Here is a 21,972-nt window from a genome sequence, read left to right as displayed (position 1 = left end):
GAGATATGGAAAATCCCCGCACTGTTACATTTGGTCAATTTAGCATTTCGACGTTTCTTATTAATTTATCTGAGTATGAGATGTTTCTCCATCGCTCTGTTACATGATCAAAACCTTTAGCTAAAGTACATATAGTTACAGGTACACTGGCACTCGAATAACTAGCAGTCGAGCTTGAATATATAGTCCACACGTGGTAGCATTTTATTCAGATTCTTCACAGCTTCACCAGCTATAAAATGTTGCATGTTCCAACACTAACCAGCTAAAAGCATAGGTGCATAGTTTCTTGGAACTGGAAGCTGTGATTACCAAACGAACCAGGTGAGATACAATACAAGAACACCACGTGAATGAAAGTTCAAAGTTGTTTCATAATTTCACACAATCCATTTTGTAAATGCTATAAAACAATGGCAAGAGAGATCCAAGATTACCAAGCAAAATACACACCAAATAAACGTAAAAGTAACAAAATCTTAAATTGTTGATCACACAATCAGATCAGAATACTAAAAAATATATGCTATGTTTCCTATCTTAAAAATTACTCGTTAGACTCGACCTTTCCCCTTTTATATGATTATATCTGCATCTAAAGTCCCAGATGAAAATTAAATCCCTACCTTGGGCCAAAGGAGATACAACTCATTCAACTCGTACAAAGAAATCTTCTCCCATCACAACAGATTCGTTCAACTTCAAACAAACCCATCGAGTTTCTAGAATCGAAAATTTTGCGTCATGTTTGTTCATGTTATCTGGATGTGTTTTTCTCAGCAAACACAAACACAAACGCATACCCATATTATTTTCAAATTCTTGAGCCAAAATTTCATCCCACGAATACTTTCCTTGGTAATATTCGTGATTTTGTTCAACTTTCCACCGCTCTAAATGTAAATTATAACATGGTACTTTATTCTATATCAAAATAGACATAGTTAGATTTTAAAGGGTACACAAATTCACATGAATATCAAAACAGAGACATAACATCAAAGCAAAAATCCTCCTGGAATAACCACGAGTTCACACTTTGTGTACACAAAAATAAAACACATGATCCCCGGAGTAAGAACGAACTTTTCAGTTGTTCAAGAATTTAAAAGCAAGAAATCCAGTTAGAAAATGCGTTCAACAGTTTAAAGATTTCAGTAAAGAACAGCAACTTACAGATGATGATATTTACCTGCTTTAAAGTGAAGGCCTTATCTTTGCAGGAACGCACAGTTAAGAACTGATCCACGTCAAGCTTCTTGTCGATGATTCCAACACTGAAATAAATACTACGAGAAGGAGGCAAGTCAACCTTGATCTCACCAACATTGAACCAGAAAAAAAATCTTTGCACCTCAATACCCTTCAAATCAGTGATAGACCCAATACTCAACTTCCCGGTAATCTTTTTCTCGTAATAAACCGTGTACTCGAACTTTATGTAACAGGGTTTCTTTAAATCCACCTCAAAATTTCCATCTTGATCGAGCGTGTAGTTGGTGACAGAATCAGGCAAGAGACCACTGGGGAGGCCGTATTTTGGGAGGAGTTCATACACCGTTGGTTCGGGATTCGATGCAGTGGGGAAAGAAGAAGAACACGTGATTAGGTGATGGAAAATGAAGAAGAAGATGAAGAGCTTTGGGATTTTGGACGCCATTGATTTTTCTGGATGTGTGCGTGTGCGTATGGTCATTTGTCAGGTTTAAATATATATATATATATATATATATATATATATATAAATATAAAATCGCGAAATGACAAAATAGCGGTGTGTGGTAGGTGGTCGTACTCTGATTTATTTTATTCTCCTTTTAATTTATAATTATAATTATAATATATCCAAAAGTAGTGTCAAAATTACAAATGACAACGAATATTATATATAAATATAATGTAAAAATATTTTTTTTTTCAGATTTAGTCCTTTTTTATCAAATTTTTTAATTTATTTCATATTATAACTAACTAATAGGTCTACTGTGAGATTGTGTCAGGACTCTATATTTATGAGACAGGTTGATCCGAGTCATATATATCAGGAAAATTGAAAATTAATAATTTTGGCATAAAAATAATATTTTTTATGAGTTGAGTCATGTTGAAGATTTGTCTCATAAAATTGATCCGTAAAACGATCTCACGATAATTTTTTTGATCAATAAATTATTACGATGTAGTGCGCTTGATTAATAACTAGTGAGCAAGATTAGGAAAATCGAGAGTTTAATCACACTATGGATATCGGATTAATTAATATTAGAAAATATAACAATCAGTTGTCAATCCTAGCTACTATTTTTTGTAAAATATTAATAAAAATGAACAAAAAAAATTGTCAATCCTAGCTATAAACTTTGATAAAGTTTTAAAAAAATTAGTTTTTTTCATGAGAGACTTTAAATTGGATTGACTCGATCCATATTTAGAGTGAAAAATATTATTTTTGATATAAAAAATAATATTTTTTTATAGATTGCGTCGAGTCAAATATGTCATGTATTTATCTCATAAAATTAAAATTAAATAATTTATTTTCTAAAAAATGTCATCTCCCACTAAAACAATGAGGACAATAGACTAACTTAAAAACAAAGAAACATACTTTACTATATCCTATCATTATTCCAATATATTTAATAATTAAAGGAAAATGAAAGTAAAGTCTACAGTGAGATTTCGAATTTTTATTTATGAGATGAATCAATCATGTTCATGGTTGCAATAATAAGAAATATTTTTGACATTAAAAATAATATTTTTTCATGAATAACCCAAATAAGATATTAACTCACAAAATTGACCAGTATGAGTTTTTGTGTAAAAATAAATTAATCACCGGAAAACTTCTTACATTATCTTGTCTTTATCTCATTATCACGTCTTATTTACCACTATCTCATTATCCTAAAAAAAAAGTTATTAATAAATTCAAATTTACAAAAAACATATCAATAATAATTATTATATATGAATCAAAGATTATATCATACCTTATTCAACGTACAAACAAATGATATAATTAATTAAATTATGATAGTGTTAATAAAAGATTAATAATCAAATTCTATTTCGATATCAAGGACAAGGATCAAGAAACATATTGTAAAATGAACCATAACCGCCGCCACCTTCTACGAGAGCCATAGCGCAATCTCCGGCAGTAAGAATCCTCCACCACTCTGTGGCCTCGACTTGGTTTCCGTCCCATTATTCGAACTTCGAAAGCCTACCTTTAGTTGAATCATGCAAGTCACTCAGTTACTAAACGAGGTCTTCCTCTACGTTGGTGAAGCCGACATCTATGCGAATCAAATGTCACCCTACCCTTAAATCTAGGGGTGGGTACGGTACGGTATACCGTACCGAAAATATCGGTATGAAATTTTTCCATACCGATACCTATACCGGAAATTCGGTATACCGCACATTCGGTATACAGAATTTTCGGTATGAAAAAGTTCATACCGGTACCGTACTGACACCGAAAATTTTGTCGGTATACCGAACTTAAATTTAAAAAAAATAATAATAAAAAATTATTTTCGGTATTTCGTTATATACCGAAATACCGAAAAAAAAAATATTCTGTACCGATACCGATACCGAAAATTTCGGTACGGTTTCGGTATTTTTTCGGTACGGTATTTCGGTATTTGGGTATTTTTTCCCACCCCTACTTAAATCTCATCACATAGTTGTAAAAATTGTACCAAAAAAGGAAATCAAGCAAAACAAATTTCAAAGATCAATATTTCATCTCTCTAAACAAAATTTAATACAATAATCCCTTCGGTGCCATTGTTCGCAAAATTATCGAACAGTTAAGCATCGGGTGAACCCCATGCCAAATGCAAAAGGCTTTTCAAGAAAACATAAACATAAAACTATCCAGACATTGAATAGATTTTGGCGAAAACACTGAATTTAGTCTATTGATTCGAAGTTCAAATCACACCAGATACCTGAATAATGATAATGATGATTATGATAATGATATATAATAGAGTAGGTATCTTGTGAGACGGTCTAACGAATCTTTATTTGTGAGACGGGTCAATCCTACCGATATTCATAATAAAAAATAATATTCTTAGCATAAAAAGTAATATTTTTTTGGATGACCCAAATAAAAGATCCGTCTCAATAAAATACGACTCCTGATATCGTCTCACACAAATTTTTTCTTGCGCAGTAAAAATGATGCAAAGTGTATTAGTTCGAGATTTGTGGTAACAGCTACAGGTTTTATCTTTTAACAATAAATGCTGGATAAATTTCAAATTTAGTAAATTCTAACCATGATATGTAAAATAGACCTAATCAAAAATGGAAATTTACTCTCATTTCAGAGTAGGAAGGAGGGGAAACCCTAATTAAGCTCTCAAAATAATGAAGAACCAATTTCCCCAAACTCGCGAATGATCAGCATAATCATTCACATGGTCGACCGCGAACCCCTTATCTGTCAATCCCCTTTCAGGTATAACTGTAGGCGTAGGCGTATATGAACATTTGCTTCGTGCATATGGTTTTTTACGCTTCTGATTGGTGAAATGATTTTTTTATATTGTGGAATGTTGGTTGCCAAGGAGGATACAAGATAATATTGGAGTGAAAATGACTGATGTATCAACTGTATTTCCATGATTGATCTTTTTCTCTGATATAACTTGGATGCCGTGTGTTGTTAAATTTGTAGCAGTTTTTGTTTTGATACTCTTCGAGTATTTTGCTGCGACTGCACTTTTTATCCTCTTTTTATTCTTCAGTGTAGGCATTTGATTATGCCTCTTTTTTACAAACGATCTTAAGCACATAAATTTTGATCTAAAATCCAAAAGTGCAAAGTTTATTTTGTTTGAGGACAATGCAAAGAGAGATAGGGAATGTATTCTGGTTGAAACTGTGAAACCAGCGGTTTGTTTGGGAATTAGATAAATTTGGAGTTTAGCCTTTCATTTACATGTTTTGATGTCCATCACAGTAATCATTGACTATAACAGGGATCATTCCTAGAGTTGGATTTATTAACCATGACTCATATCCAAACCATTTGTTCCTGAAAGTAAAGTGATTGGTGGGAGCATTTCTGTTGTAAGATGGGAATAGAGGTTGAGCATACATCTAGCCCTATCCAGACTGTTACACTGACTCAATCATCTGCATCAACTAGTGGGCCAAAGACATCCATGTTCACAAAAAAACCAGGATTTGTTATCCCAAAAAACAAGTTATCTGGTTCACTTGTTCCTTTATTTCGGGGTGCTAAAAAGGGAGATGGTGACGCACTGAATGAGGAAGCTTCTAATCGGGTTCAGAGGAAAACCAAATGGGGCCCTGATCTGAACCTGGATACCACTGTTCGAAAAGGGAGAGTTTCGGCGTATCAGGTATTCGGATTTTCTCTTCCTTGGTATATGAACGTCAATAGCTTTTTTTTTCTTCTCCCCAAAAACTCGTGCAATTATGTATATGTATACATTTATGCCATGAAAATGCTTTTTTTTTCTTTTCCCAAGCCATAGTATTTAGTTGAAATTTTGCTTGAATAGAAGAATTTAGTTCATCGGATTGGGCTGAAGGCACATCGCCCAACTATTGGGTGGGAATTTAATCGCTCTCTGGAAAAATAAATATCTCTGTTCAAAATGGGCGAAACATGTCAGTATATCATTTTCAGCAGCTCTGATTAACTTCACATATAGGGGCTTTAACTGATGCTATTTCTGCTTTTGTGGTGGTGCACATTTTGGACAGGCTCGAATCAATCAAATATCGCAGCAGCTGGCCTTAGGGTCGCTGGCAGTGGATAACAACCAAGGACCATTATCCACATCTGAATTTTATGACGGGAAGTCATCGTATCATCAGCTTAGTCGGGAGGTAAGTTAACTTTTCAGAATGTATTTTTTGGTGCTTTGTATTTTCTTTATTATTCATAGACTTACACTATGGGATACGGATGATAGGCATTGGAAATGCTGGAAGTTGAAAAGCGAGAAATTATCGGTATGTAGAAAACAGAATCCAAAAATGTTTTTACAACTTTTATGTTTTTCTTGTGAAGTGACTCAGTTTGCTTATTCTGCTCTATTTTCAGGTGAATTACTAAAGTTAAATCCAAGTTACAAGGCTCCCCCTGATTACAAACCTCTGTTAAAAGAGGCAAATGTTCCAATTCCTGTGAGTATTTCTTGGCTTGGATTTGTTTTTTGTACCTGTGCATTCATGTTATTGTGATCACATTCAATCATTGCAAGCTGTATGGAAATGTTTGATTCATATATTTTTATGAATATATGTCAATAAACAAAGACACTTCTTTCAGAAAAGATTATATAGATGATCTCTGCAGTGAAAAACAGTTTGCGAGATATTAGTATTATGCCAATGTGTAAATGTCGTTACCATCTTCTTAAGAATCGCGAGAATACCAGAAATATGTAACAAGCGTTGCATGTGAATTGATAATAAGGTAGAATAACTAGGAAAAATGAGAATGTGACGGCAAGAAATACTTTATAACAGAGATGAATGGGCGAGTCTTTTTTTTTTTAATTATGAAACAGAGCTGGAATAGCAGTAAGATAATGATATATGCCTGCTGAAATATGCAAAAACAAGAAGCATGATTGTGCATGAAAGAAGGCTTGGATAGTGCATGAAAGAGAGATAAATCACTCGTAAAAGAGTATTCCCATGGAATGTACTGTCCATGTTAAAAAATTGTCCTTTCTTTGGTCACTTCAATTTGTTCAGACTAGATACATTTATTTGCAGCTTACTGTTCTTGCATAAATTGTCCCTTCTGTGGTCACTTCAGTTTGTTCAGACTAGATAATTTATCTGCGACTCACTTTTCTCGCGTTACTGTAACAAGCTTGTCATCCTTGTGTTTGATTATAAATGTTGTGATGGTTCGTTATGAGAGCCTGCCTATATCTCTCTGTGCAGATCAAAGAATATCCTGGATACAATTTGATTGGTTTAATATTTGGTCCTGCAAGTGATACTCAAAAGAGATTGGAAAAGGTATGTAATCTTTATTACTCTTTTGCACCATTATGGTTGGTCTATTTGGCGAGTTTTTTCATTGCACTAACTAAAATATGCTGTCATATGAAATGATATTTTCTGCTTTCTTGGCTTACAAATCAGGAAACAGGAGCTAAAATACGAGTTTATGGCACAAAAGCAGATAAGGGAGGGAAGGTAAAAGACTCCAGCAATATATTCCGTCCATTCATGTCTTAATCTTGTCCATATCATAACATTTTACTCGACCTGACCTAGCTACTCATTTTCCCTGTATTTTATAGTTTGAGGTTAATTCTACCGATACCAAAGAAACAGTCCGTTCTTATGAAGATCTATATGTACATGTATCAGCTGACACATTTGAGAAAATTGATGCAGCTGTGGCTTTGATTGAATTGCTAGTCACCCCGGTTTCGGTTCGTACCTAGTACAAAACCAAGATATTAAGCTGCGGTTTACTTTGTACAATTGTTGTCATGCGTTAACTTGCTATTTCTGCTTTTTGTCAGGTGAACCCATTGTCTTCTTCAACAACATTGACCTCAACAGCTGATGAAAGTATGATAGCTGATCCAATTCAACGCATGCCAAGCTCGTTTAAGGCGCCTACACTGGTAAATCAGGGAATAGCTCAGCCATCTGCAGGACCTTTACCAACTCAGACTCAAGGTTACATGCCACAATATCCTCAGGCATGGTTTTCCGCAGGTCCAACGCAGATTCCATTGTTTCCACAGTCTGGATTAGTCCCCCCAATAAATTCTTCTGCACCATTACTTGGCAATCCTGTCCAAGCAAATTCCACTAGCATCCCTTCATTTTTTGGTCCTCCACCGGTTATACCTGCAAGCTTCAGTCAAGTTGCTCAAAATTCTTCCTTTGTTGCCTCCAGACCTCAACCACCCATTGCTTTACAGCCACCACAAATACCAATGGTTCCACTGCTTGTTCGTTCTCAAGGAAATAGTGTTATGGCTTCTCAAAATGTGGCCATGTCTGTTGCTCCTCGAGTGAACATCCCTAACAACATGATATCATCTATACCTGCTCCAACCCAATCCAATGGAGCCCCATTGGGCCATCCTATTACTTCTTTATCTTATGGTTCTGCTCCACACCCTCAAAGGGGCTTCTCTCCATTGCTTCCATCAATGGCATCTGAGTCGGTAACTTCATCAATTGGACCGATGCAGCCTGCTATACCACCTGTAGCATTGCGTGCTCCATCCCCGAACATTATGACACTGGTTCCTTTCCCGAGAACATCTTCAGCGTCATTTCCTGGAATGAATATTTCTATTTCTGCAGCAATTCCAAGACCTCAGCATGGCAGTTCCGGTGACTTCACGTTTCAGCCTCAACGCCCACAGAATACTGTCTCTCAGGTGTCTTTGCAAAGCAGTCAACCTGCGAACCATAATCTGGCACCCCCAATTCAAACAGGGCACACACCTTTAACGCCACCGTCTCCTTTGGTCAGACCGTTGATTAATAATATGAATCCATATCAGGTTCAGAGTTTCCCAAGGATTCAGGTCAGCCATCAGATGAATCAACCAAGACCACAGATTTCCACGAACTTAGTCGGGAGTCCAGCAGCCCCTCTTGTACCACCTAGAGGTCTGTCATTACCAGGTCACAACACCATTTCATCTGGTACATTCCAACATATGCAACCAAGAAACTTTACTCCACCTCACGTTATTGGTAATCAAGCTGGTCCTTTTCCTCCCAGAGCAGCAAACCAGATAAATAGTTTTCCACGAAGTCATTCTCCTGGAGCAACCCCGCAGAGGTTCCCAAGCCCACGTCCACATTTTGGTAACTATTCTGGCAAGCCATTTTCTGGTGGCACACAGCAAATATATGATCCCTTTGTACCCACTTCTGTACCTCTCAACCCTCAAATGGGTGGTGATGCAGCCAAGGTACATAATGAAACTGATCCAGAGTATGAGGACCTGATGGCCTCTGTGGGAGTTAAGTGATTTGTTTTGTCAACCATAGTTGCGAAGTTTTTGGGCATCGGTTGTGGCTTCGTCCAAATGATTTCTTCAGTAAATTTGGATGTTCTGAGGCTGGATCTTGGATTGTACCGTGCAAGAGCTGCGACATTATTTGTTGGTCTCTTGTAATTGTTGATTTTATGTCATTGAGTCGCATTCTTAGCAAGGTGTAGCAACTAGCTAATGCCAAATGGAAACTTGATGAGTAAGATCAGCTAAAATTGATGTTATGTTTTATATTTGGTATGTTCAAATTCGATAAGAGGGTGCATGTGAATTCAGTAGATCAACCAAAAAAACTTGAAAATGACATGGTCTGGTTTGCATGCACGCGTTGTGACCTTTTATGTACGACCAACCACTGCGGATGTGTATTTTGCGCTGTTGGCTATACAGTTTCCGATCTTTGTGAATGCATGTCTTTGTGATTATAATAATTCAAAATTTTTATGTTTTGTGGGACTTGAGAGATTTGTTTTGAGAATGAATGCAACGGAAACATTTTAATGGATCTCTGACTAATTTTCTACTGATTATGTTTTTTTGTGTATTGTCCCCCCCATAAGTAGTAGTGTACACCTATTACTTTACCATCAATTATCTTTGAAAATTTGCTTTGTAGTGTGCAACGAATGAAAGATTATTTCCGAACTCTCTCTTCGATCAAAAATGAAAATGGACTAAAAACATGAATATTAGATGGTTTGTATGCTATAATGCAATTATTGGATGCTTGGAAGATGAGCTCCTGTCTATATAGTGTAAAAATTTGGAGGCGCCTTTTCACAAATAGACATTAGATCATAGTCTAATGGTCAATATTGCACCCTTCATAAAGGATCATGGCCATTCAATGTCTGCATCCATCATATCGAACCTGATGCATCAATATTGTTAGCATAGAAAATATATTTAGAAGGGTCGAATAATTTTTTTAAAAATTTTGAGTGACTTCAACTGAATTAGCAATTAAAGTCATTCTCCATCCAACTAGCGCTAGGTGCATAAAAACCTTGTAGCAGTTAATTGGCTAATTTCCGAAAATCTATACATTTTTTCATTTAAATGTTATTAATGAAGTAGAGATATTTTTTCTAAAAAATAATAATAAGAAGAAGCAGAAAATTTCTTTAATACTAGCAATATAGCACACACTTCGTGTGAAAATTACATAAAATATAACAACGGAAGGAAAAAAGATAAAGAACATGAAGAGCTATTTAATTTTTGGATGCAAGTATTTTAGACTGTTAGATTTCCCACGGTTGAGACTTATCATTTCGTTTGCAAAAACACGTCTTAAAAGTGATACAGGGAAAACTCTAAATCAATAATCTGTGAAGATGAACTTGAAAAAATCTCATTCATGTATTGATTAAGCATGTGTTCTGATACTATAAGTCAAGAAAGGTGAAATCAAGTATTATGAGACATAGAGAACTCAAAAACTCTCTGCACAGATTAAATCCAGAAGGATGAGACAATGGCAACCCTGCAACACATCTTCAACCAGCAAGCAGCTGAGTACACAGATATCAAAGAAAAATGTGAGAAAACAAAAAAGTATGAGAGCGAGAGACAGAGAGAGTGTGCTGAGTGAGAGAGGTAATACCTCAGGATGAAACCACTGAACTCAACAGTAACACCCGAATCGTCCAGGTTAGTTGAATAAAACAGATTTTTGAAAAATAGTATAGTAATTCAAGTGATTCAAGTTATTCAGGAAATAAAGAAGTAAAATCTTTGTCTAAATTTAGACTGTTAGATTCCCCACGGTTGAGACTTCTCATTTCGCAGCCAAAAACTTTTAGTCCCCTGTAATTGGCAAAAAATATAATGTCATAGCTACTTCATGCAAGCACTTCAGAAGGGTAATAAAATAACAATAACTAAAGAAAAACACGGGTAGATGAGTTCACAGCAATAGGTTTTAAGAACAAGAAGGTTCCATTTTCTGATATTTTATTCTAGAGAAAAGAAGAACTTACTTTTGTGTTAATTTCCTTCAGAGTCTCCAATGACTCCGAAAGTTCTAATTGTTTGGATGCCGTTGCAAGCAAGGCAAGCAAGGCCTGTACACAACAATTTATCTCTGTAAGTCATAATCATCAATCATTTCAAGGACCAGATTCAATGGAATCAATTTATGCATATCATGTTAAAGACTGAACCATTAACTACACATAATACCTTCTTCGTCTTCTGTAAGTCGTACTCAATTGATTTTATGCGGTCCAGAGATTCAAGTAGTATGTCATCTTTTTCTGGTGGAATTCTTGCAGGTTTTTTCAACAGTTCAGTCACCGCATTCTCTAAATGCTGCAATTTCTGGCAGCATGGATGGAGAAGCTCCACAGTGTTTGGCTGTGCAAACTGTTGATCCTGAGAATTTCCTTGATGATTTTCTGTTGCAATCTCGTTATTTTGCTCCTTGAATAATCTTCCTACCAGCGCACCGAACGATAGACATATATATACAAGTAGTCTGAAGATTATATCTGTCAATGTTGTAGTGATTGATCCCTTTAATAGCCTTGTTCGATAAGCCAGCCTAGTCAAATCTATATTTGGCAAGGTCAAGATTTGTATCTGATGCTAGAGATACATGTAAACTGCTTCCCAACAACTATGAAATACTCAATGACCTGATACTGATGAAACTTTATTCTTCTAGAAATTGATGCAACTTATAGATGCAGAACATGGTAATGCTGCATTAAATGTTTTGACAGTAGATCTTCGTCGTCTCACAGATTAGTGAACAGAACATAAGCTTCTGAATCCATTACTTACATTCATAATTTTCCAAGAACACATAGAATTGAAGTAACTTCTGATGCACAGCAGAAACGAAAAAAGTAACATAATTTTCAAAGCACCTTTAGTTTAGCAAATGCTATACTACTGCACATCTATGCTGCAAGTAAGACATGCATGATTCCAGCAGGTAAATAATCAGAATATGAAAGACATGATTAAGCAAAATCAGCCTGATGTTTATGTACCAGATGGACCATGACTGTCATCTCTCGCCACAAAATTATAGGGTCTCGATATTGTTCCCTGAGTCAAACAACAAAAAAGAAAAAAGAAGGAAATAAGATTTTTCACCTTAAAATAGTTAGCCATGTGGCATTCTTCAAATAGAGCAAAAGATTTAAAATTGTGGTCTGAGAGTCCAGTAGTAGGGGAGGGAATGGATATATTACTAAGATGTAGGAAGAAGGCTAGAAAATATTATCTCATCCCATCCTCAGCCAGACTTCTCTTTCTGCCTCTTTATTAAAATTTGGCTACCTCTGTTAGGCGCAGAACCCTGTGAGTGTGAAGGCAAAAAAAAAAAAGAGAAGCTCTGGAGACTCGCTTGGTAAACTAGATCACTTTAATTTCCATTCAATAGGTGTGTAGAACAAGATAGTGCCGCCAAATGATGAAACTCTCATAGCATCAATAAAATTATAGTCCTTAAAGTTGCTAATCAGTAGAGAATCACTTTGCTCATTCCCACCCACTTGATTCGCTGAAAGACATCCATTTGACAGGCGGATCTTTTAACAAACGATAAGATCTTCTCTCACCTCAAGAAATTGCATACAAGTGAAGTGCATGATCCCACTTTCTAAATGAAATATTCCTCCATCTTCAAGCGTGAAACGGAAAGAAAATCTTGCGATCTCATATTTAGACCATGCCAAATATGAAATCCAAATTATCTTTTGTTAAAATAGTAAGTTGTTTCAGGGAAATATGGCACATCCTTGTAACGCATCCTTGTTTCCCGTGACCGGTTTCTTCATATATCCTTGAAACAGAGCCCTTCTTCCCTAAATGGCGGCCACGGTTCTTTCCTTTGCGGAGGTTTCCGAGCATAACACCAAGAAGGATTGCTGGCTCATCATTAATGGCAAGGTTCGTTTCATGAGATGGGTTTTGGTTGTATCCATGTCTTCTAATGTTTTGATTGATATACATGTTTTTCAGTACCATCCAGTGTTTCTCGATATCATGTCGACAGGTTTATGATGTGGAAGATCACCCTGGTGGTGATGAGGTAGGTAACGTTGTTTCTTGTTTCCTAATATTTATATTATCATACACATATGCTGGTGGTTTAACCATTTGGCAGGGAAGGACGCAAGCCAAGATTTCGAGGCTGTCGGAATTCTACGGAGGCGATGTTAATTTGTCGACAATTCCAACCAAGATCAACTACAGGCCTCCAAAGCAACCACACTGTTAGAACTCGTGTTGTTTGACCGTTAATAAAGTATATCCAATATAACCAAATCGGTATAAGATGCAAATTCGTGTTTTATCAGAATTAAATTACCAGATGTTACAACATTTCAAACAATGAAAATTAAAGTTTGTAACAAAAATTTAATTAAAATAAATAGATGAACGAGATTAAATATGCACAAGTATTTATACTTGTGCGGTGCCTTATGACAAAAATTAATCACTAGAAAACCAAAAACGTTTACACAAAAACCAATCACTAGTGATTATTACTAAAATCAATTTCTTCAAGAAGGTGAGAAAATAAATGTTTTCTAAAAACAAATAACCAGAAAAAAAAACTAAAACAATAAAGCAAAACGTGATGCCGAAAGGAGATCCACGAAAAACAGTCTTCAGCCAACTTCTTCACAGATGTTGTCCACAGATGTTCTCAACATTCACGGCAACACGCTATCACCACTCCTCAAAACACAGCACGTCTCTTGAATATGATTTTCTCTGAAATTCTGAACGTGCACATGTGAGTGAATATTGACCGAGGAAGAGGAAGAGCTACAATGATGTCCTTGGTCTCTTATTTATATATTTATAGTTTTACCTCCATAAGAAAACCTATTTCATAAGTAAAGTAGAGTTTAATTAGAAATAAACTATATTTAAACATTGATATCATATTTTATTAAATCACTCTAATAAATATCATATCTAGAAGATATTTTCATAGTTATCTCATCATCTTAGAAAGACAAAATTATATTAAATATTATACTCAATTAGATGAACAAGGAAACATAATATTAGAGAAATAATTTAAATCAATAGAATATATCAATTAAAATCGGAAAGATTATTTACCTTCACACACTACAATCAGGACAAAACACCTCAATCATAGTGAAGTTGCACCAATTCTTGGTTCCCCTTTCTATATTGGGCTTGGCATTCGATTCTATACCAAACGGGTTTTGTTTTTTGTTTTTCCTCCGAGCAGGATGTAAAAACAGTGTTTTAGGCTGAGTTACACATTGTAGCTGTCTAAATTACTGGGTCCAGTTTTGCACGTGAGCAACTAAATTGCTGGAAATATTAGTAAGAAATTTTGATAATATTTAAATGAATTAAAATATGACTAATATCATTTATTAATTGAAACAAATCAAACCACAAAATCAAAAATCATGACCATAGACGGTATATGAATCGGAGAAGTTATCTTATCCACATGATTCACTTTTCAATATATTTCTTGGTTGATTTTGATAACTCAACAACTATTTGTCGTAGTTTGTATAATATACATATAATCATTTTGGTATACTCAGCAAGTATTTGATCGTTTTTAACATCTATTATGTTATTTAAAATTCTCATCTGAGATCCGACATGCTCGTAGTTTACTTCCCTATCAGGACGTTTTTTCGGGTTTCTACATTGTTTTTATCCAGTAATCTTATTTTCCAAATATTTATTTTATTGTTGAATGATTTTTTAGTTTTTGACAATCATCAACTATAACTCATAAAAATAAATGTTGTTTTTAGTTGTGATTGGTTTCTACTTGTGTCTAAAAGTATGTATAACCTATATATTCTTCAACAATATAACCAATGAATGCTGCTGTAATTTCTTCAAATATCGTGATATCTGTAATATCATTTTTATATATTTAGTATCAATATCATCATCAACATATATCTATAAGTTTAATAAATTTTTAACAATTATTTCTTAATTTGTGTGAGAAAAAAATTGAAAATCTTTTCAAATGACTATATCTTATAATTGTGTTATTGTTTATTTTGACGTAATTCAAGAAAATCATTTCGTTCGTCATTTTTTAGAAGATTTGGAACAATGATTGCGTGCATCATGTAACGCCCCAGATTCGACGACTGTCCTCATTGTATCAAGATGGGTCTTCCAGCGTGCTAATGTCCTCACTCACACGCACCCTAGAAAACTTCCTAGGGGGTCACCCATCTCAAAATTGCCCCAAGTCAAGCACGCTTAACTTTGTAGTTCTTGTGTGATAAGCTACCGAAAAGAAGATGCATTCTTAACTGCACAGTCCCATAACTGAACAGTTTCGGAATCCCTCTTCTTCCGGTGTAAGATCAGTTCATTCATGTTCCCTCCGCCTAGAAGCCTGTCAGGAGCCGCTCATTGTCCGTGCAACCTCATGGCACCGACGATCACCCCCGTCCTCTTCGGCCCCGGGCCTCACATGCCCACCAGCTTCCGCTTGGTTCGTCCCCAACCACACCGTACTCGGAGAGGTCGGCTCTGATACCAACTGTAACGCCCCAGATTCGACGATTGTCCTCACTGTATCAAGACGGGTCTTTCCAGCGTGCTTATGTTCTCACTCACACGCATCCTAGAAAACTTCCCAGGGGCTCACTCATCCCAAAATTGTTCCAAGTCAAGCACGCCTAACTTTGGAGTTCTTGTGTGCTGAGCTACCGAAAAGAAGATGCATTCTTAACTGCACAGTCTCCATACCTGAACAGTTTCGGAATCCCTCTCTTTCCGGTGTAAGATCAGTTCATTCATATTCCCTCCGTCTAGAAGCCTGTCAGGAGCCGCTCATTGTCCGTGCAACTTCATGACACCGGAGATCACCCCCGCCCTCTTCGACCCCGGGCCTCACACATCATATCATGGGGATTATATAGTTTCAATCTGATAAACAAAACAAATTTTATTCTATCGAGTTTACATTTTATTTTATAATATTTTATATATTGTGGAACGACATACAATATTAATTATTGTATTTTAAAAATCTTGAGAAGGACACGGATAACGTAATTAAGATATGTATATGAGATATCATTCAAATATATATATCAAAGTTTTTGTCTTATTCAATATCTCATCTAATTGTACAACTGTTTAGATTTCATGAGCATCTTATAATAGACAAAATTAATTTGATGAAATATTGTATAATTCAATTTGAATTTCATTATTCAGCTAAGTGAATTTATTTGGCGAGTAGTTCTCTACGTTATCATCGTATATCTCACGAATTAGTTTGTTAGCCACTTTAACTAAAAAATAGACAAAAACAACCTCTTAGCCACCTCGAAATCTATCGAGATAATATTGGAAGAAATAAAGTGCAACCAACTCAATGTCCCAATTTACTAAAAATGCACAAAATTGATCTATTGTGTCCACAAAGCTATAGAATTGTTCTCATACCATTAAAAATAGAATGAAAATTATACACAATTTTTTTCATGTATTTCTTTTTCTGAATGAATAATTTTTTCTTTTTGTTTATTCTTTGAGAAATTATTGATATTTTATGTGGCATCAATATGTTGCAAACCATGAAGAAACAACATAATCACTATATAACCCTTAAAGGTTTACACATACAATTTTCCAATTTCTTCTTCATTGTGATGCGTTGAAATTTAAATATGAATCATTCTTGATCTTAATATTTTGCTTTAAATACGCCTTCAAATATATATGTATATGTTTCATGTCACTTAGTTAGACCAAATTTCAAATATCTAAAAAAAATGTGTTTGAATTATATCATACAGAAATAGGAACATAGTAATACACAACATTATTTTTTTTAACATATTTTTTTTCATCCACTATCTATTTAATTTGATATTGTAGTTTGTTGAAACATTTCATGTTCGCAATCTTGATTTTGATGTTAACAAAATTATATAATTCACAGAAATCATATATTACCCTCTGCATAGAACATAAGACACAAAATATGTGGCTTTGATTGGTGTACTCTCATACATATTTTTATATAAACAACAAGACAAATAATAGAATATCAGAAAAATCAATTGCCGCCAACAATACTAAACAATATGAATTTAAAAAATTCTTGACACAAACAACCTTAATAAAAAATGATAACTCAAAATTCAAAAATAATTTATTTAGTACAATAACAAAGAAATTGAAGTGTATACGAACAACAAAAAGCATAAATCACTCTCAAATTAAATACTAACTCATATTATTCAAAATTTTTATAAATTTTTCAATATTTTTTTTCAAATAAAGAGAAGGCGCCTTATTAACGTCATGGTTTCATAAATATTTTACTTTTAAAAAAAACACACAAAGAAAAAAATGGTGCCTCAAAATCATCATGAAAAATCTTTTAATAAAACCTTAAGAAATAAAAATATAATACGAAGTGATACAATTTTCCTTAAATCAAAGAAAAATATTAGACCGTTGACAAAATATATCTGGCAATGACAAAACATACGTTAACTTGTGATACAATTAAAATTTAGAATCATGCATAATCATTTAATTAGAACAAAATCGTATGCCAAAAATCTACTTGATATTATCTCTTTTAACAATTTATCCATGTTTGTCGTCCACCAGAGGACTCATAGATCCACTAATTTTTTTAGTCCACATATTAATTTCACAATAAATAATACTACAAAAATAATATAATCAAATACATAAAAACTCAAATTCAAATACCTTCAATCAATTTTCAATTTAAATAAAAAATTTTGAACAGAGAATATAATAATGTTGTAAAAATTTTGAATAATGATTTATAGACAGAAGTCTGGAAATATATTTGTCCCAATAAATAAAAAATATTATATCTTTATATTATGAGATATAAGCTAAAACGAAGAAACATTTCATCATTTTTAATATTTTGTAAGTCGCTTCAAACTAAGTCATCTAAGCAAACTGAAAACATGCATTATGTGTTTAAGAATTAACAAAATATCTCTAGGAAAAAAATTAAAAATAATCATTTTTGTGGGATATATGGTTTTGTTTTATATTTTCTTTCGGTGAACAAACAAATCACATAAGGAATCCAAACACAACATGATCAATACAAACGATATATAACACCAAAACATATAATGATATGTTAAAAAACTCATCTCATTGTAAGAACACAAAATGATCAAATGAAGCATATTATTTAGTGATATTTATTTAGCAACATATATAAAAAATTGACTAAATAGCTTAAAAACAATGTTTGAAATAACTTACATACAAACATTTCTCTCAATCATGTATCTCTATTGACATATAAAGAGTTTGAAAATATCATTGTTCTAAATGTGAGAAAGAAGTTTTATATAACCTTAATATTTATTAATAATTTATTTTTATTCAATCCGACTCATCTCCTTTCGTCTACCCATTATTACCTATCATCAAGATGGTAGATATTTTTCATGAAAAATGGCTTAAATAACATCATGAACATGACAAATTGTAAAACAAAAAATGGTAAAATGGTAATGTTATAAATGAAAATCATATATTTAATAGATAATATTTATTTAACATCATATATCGAAAATTGACTAAATAGCTTAAATGTTTATATTGAAATCACCTACATATAAATATTTTCTCTCAATCACATATATTTGTTGATACATAAATAGTCTTAAAATATCTCTATTGTAAATGAGAAGAAGATGTTTTATATGAACTTAATATTTTTTAATTATTTAATTTTTTTCAATGTCACTCATCTCCATTCGTCTTTCTATTATTACATTAATGTTCGTAATATTAATAAATTTTTTAATGTATAACATTATGAGAGTGATTTTCTATTAATTTGATGTCATGATATAAACTAAAGTAAATAAATTTAAATTTAAAAATAAAAGTAAAATTTAAATTTAAAAACAAAAGTAAAATTAAAATAAGAAATAACTTGATTAAGTTAAGTGCTCTATTAATAATCCTATTAAACTAACCTAGAAAATAACTTAAAGAACATCATGAACATTATACAAATTATAAAACAAAAAGGTTAAAATAGTAAGTTTACAAAGTAAAATAAAATCAAAATAATAATTAATTTGATTGAGTTAAGTACACTATTAATTATCATATTAAACTAATATGAAAATGAAAATAAAAAAATCGGTAAAATAGTAAGTTTACAAATAAAAGTCACATATTTATAATAATAAAATAAAATAAAATAAATGTTAGTAATATTAGCAATTTTTTTAAATGTATAACATTATGATAAATTTATAAGTAAAATCAAAATAATGATTAGAAATTTTTTTAAATGTATAACATTATGATAAATTTATAAGTAAAATCAAAATAATAATTAATTTGATTGAGTTAAGTACACTATTAATTATCATATTAAACTAACATGAAAAATGACTAAAAGAACCTCATTAATATGACAAAATATAAAACAAATGAAAGGGTAAAAAAAAAACTCACAAATGAAAGTTAAGTACACTATTAATTAACATATTAAACTAACATTGAAAATTACTTAAAGAACCAAATGAACATGACAAATTATAAAATAAATGAAAGGATAAAAAGGTAAACTCACAATTCAAACTCATATATTTATACTAATAATAATAATAATAGATAATAGATAATAGATAAATATAAACACATATGTCTTTGTGTATATGCATAATAAGAATCTCAAAGTATAAATCAAAAAGATGATAAACAAAAACATATTTTTCTTTCTTTCTTGTTTTTAACACAATATATCTTTACCAAAATATTTATATATTTTAAGAGCTATAAAAATAAATACATTATATACAGTTGTGCATTTTTACTACATTCAGAATAACATTATCGGCTTTCCACATTTTAGTTTCCTTGTGAATGATTTCACATGTAAATAGGTATTACTAAAAATTAGCAATATGAGTTATCAGCTATCAAAATAAATCATGTGTTTGTATCTGAATAGAGTGATTTGACTTCTAGAGAATGATTTCATAAGTGAATTTATAGATGCAAAAACTTGTGTGAGACAGTATCACGGATCGTATTTGTGAGACGGATCTCTTATTTGGGTCATCCATGAAAAAGTATTACATTTTATGATAAGGGTATTGTTTTTTATTGTGAATATCGGTAGGGTTGAGCCGTCTCACAGATAAAGATTCGTGATACCACCTATTCTTTATTATAATTTAAATCTCATTATCTTTATATATAAACAAGTTTAAAATGAGAAATTATAGATTTTAAATCAATGAGATTGGAAAAATGTAATAAATTGAAGGGGAAATAGTTAAAATGAACTTTTAAATTTGTATATTTTGTATTTTTTTAAAGTCTATTATGTGTTTTAGTTTTGTTAATTAGGTTTTATTTTCGGATTTGATTTTTTTTGTCGAGAAATGTTATGTATTCGATATCATGTTAATATTATATTTAAAAATTTAAATACAAAAATCTATATTTTATTAATTAAATACATATAATCTAATATGTGATTACAAGGCACACGTAATGTCTACAACTGTATCTTTTTTGACGTTTTGAAGTCTTAAAGTCCAATTTTTAGACAAAGCATGGGAAAATAAAAACGGGATTCAAGGATCGAGTTCCAGTTCGGAACTCCCCTGCGCTCTGTCTTGTTTAAGATCCCAGTATTGATTGCACTCGAATATGCGTTGATTTCAACATATTTTGCCTTTGGGCTGCTAGTTCCTCTTCTGGGTTTTTTTTGCTTTTCTTGGTTAGATTTTGCTTTCTCTATTTTCTTATCTTTGTTGTTTGTATCTAATTATAGGCGAAAATTTGAACTTTTTCCCTTTATTGATGGATTTCGATTTGCTATTAATGTTCATTTCGTCCCTGGTTAATTTTTCTTGGAAGAAAAGCGCAAGAACGTTGAGTCGATTTTTTGTTTATAGATTCCGAGCTAGCTAGTCTATTCTAAGCGATGGGAGGAAGTTTAAATTCTTGATTTTTATTTTATGGGGAGCTTGAGCGGATCAGTACTGGTCCTTGTGTCGTTTCACTATTTTTGTTGGTTGGTTTGGCAAGGTATTACTAAATTTGTCGGAATTTGATGTGAAAAAATTTGAACTTTATCTCATAAAAATGTGATATAAGGATCCCGAACTATATTGGGTTTTTAGTTATTTTATTTACCATGTGAATCTTTTAGGAACATACGATTTTCAAGTTGTGTATGTGATTGATATTTCTAATTTTGTGCCCAAGTTGAAAGACTTTACTGTGATGTGACTGGAGTTATGCATTACATAATCCCTACTCTGGGCTTGTGAAAAGGTTATGTAGGGGGTTTTTTACTGAATAATATAATGTTAGATTATCTAATGGGAGTAAAAGGTGTTTTATTTGCTGATTATGTGGAGTGAAGAGATTTTCTGATTGCTTGGCTTTTCTTTTCTCGTGTTCAATGTTTTTGGTTTTGCTGCTGCCTTTATGGCGTCTCTTTAGGTGAAATTTTTTGGTGTTACTCTTAATTGAGCAATCTTTGAGTAAGAGGGGTTCCCTTTTCAACTAAAAGCAATGATCTCAACAATTTTTATTCTCTAGTAAAACCAAGATAGCTGTGTGTCTATGCTTAGGAATCAAGTATGAATACATAGCTCATGTCAATGTGCTGGATGCTTCTGTTTTTGTTGCTTTGTTGTGTTCTTAAAGTAATGATTGTATTCAGGAAAAGAGTAAGGAAATTTTGAGATCTTGGTTGGTGGTTCTAGCTTTGAATATTTTCTAATCTTGATTTTGAATAGAACTAGAATACTTAGTGTCCTTGACAGCCTTTGTTCATACTTTTCAGTGTGAACCTAGGCCATCCTCCCCACACGGCTCTTGTTTAAAGTGAGTAGAATCTCACTTGAATCTGATCGATGTTGATTAA

At 32.9% G+C, this 21,972-nt stretch overlaps 2 protein-coding genes, 1 long non-coding RNA gene and 1 pseudogene across 3 annotated transcripts; 2 read left to right on the top strand and 2 right to left on the bottom strand.

Moving 5' to 3' along the window:
- Nucleotides 1–6: 6 nt before the first annotated feature.
- Nucleotides 7–1,706, bottom strand: LOC142550681 (uncharacterized). Its single transcript, XM_075659758.1, has 2 exons — nucleotides 1,193–1,706; nucleotides 7–302 (listed from the first exon to the last, which is right to left on the bottom strand). Exons 1-2 carry the CDS (start codon nucleotides 1,694–1,696, stop codon nucleotides 258–260), a joined length of 549 nt encoding a protein of 182 aa, XP_075515873.1. The 5' UTR covers nucleotides 1,697–1,706; the 3' UTR covers nucleotides 7–257.
- Nucleotides 1,707–4,317: 2,611 nt separating this feature from the next.
- On the top strand, nucleotides 4,318–9,285 carry LOC142550673 (uncharacterized). The gene is made up of 9 exons (XM_075659749.1): nucleotides 4,318–4,486; nucleotides 5,010–5,396; nucleotides 5,764–5,889; nucleotides 5,976–6,015; nucleotides 6,107–6,189; nucleotides 6,961–7,038; nucleotides 7,165–7,218; nucleotides 7,326–7,460; nucleotides 7,554–9,285. Exons 2-9 carry the CDS (start codon nucleotides 5,106–5,108, stop codon nucleotides 9,030–9,032), a joined length of 2,286 nt encoding a protein of 761 aa, XP_075515864.1. The 5' UTR covers nucleotides 4,318–4,486; nucleotides 5,010–5,105; the 3' UTR covers nucleotides 9,033–9,285.
- A 954-nt stretch (nucleotides 9,286–10,239) lies between these two features.
- LOC142519812 (uncharacterized) lies at nucleotides 10,240–11,121 on the bottom strand. Its single transcript, XR_012813801.1, has 3 exons — nucleotides 11,039–11,121; nucleotides 10,663–10,865; nucleotides 10,240–10,570 (listed from the first exon to the last, which is right to left on the bottom strand). It is a non-coding gene; the product is annotated as an uncharacterized LOC142519812 (long non-coding RNA).
- Nucleotides 11,122–11,245: 124 nt separating this feature from the next.
- Nucleotides 11,246–14,290, top strand: LOC142513382 (cytochrome b5, seed isoform-like; annotated as a pseudogene).
- The last annotated feature ends 7,682 nt before the right edge of the window (nucleotides 14,291–21,972 follow it).

The sequence above is a fragment of the Primulina tabacum genome, chromosome 1 (assembly GCF_025594145.1).
Source record: "Primulina tabacum isolate GXHZ01 chromosome 1, ASM2559414v2, whole genome shotgun sequence".
In the NCBI taxonomy this organism is placed as follows: domain Eukaryota; kingdom Viridiplantae; phylum Streptophyta; class Magnoliopsida; order Lamiales; family Gesneriaceae; genus Primulina; species Primulina tabacum.
Note: the sequence above shows the minus strand (reverse complement) of the source record. Positions and strands in the feature narration are given on the sequence as shown.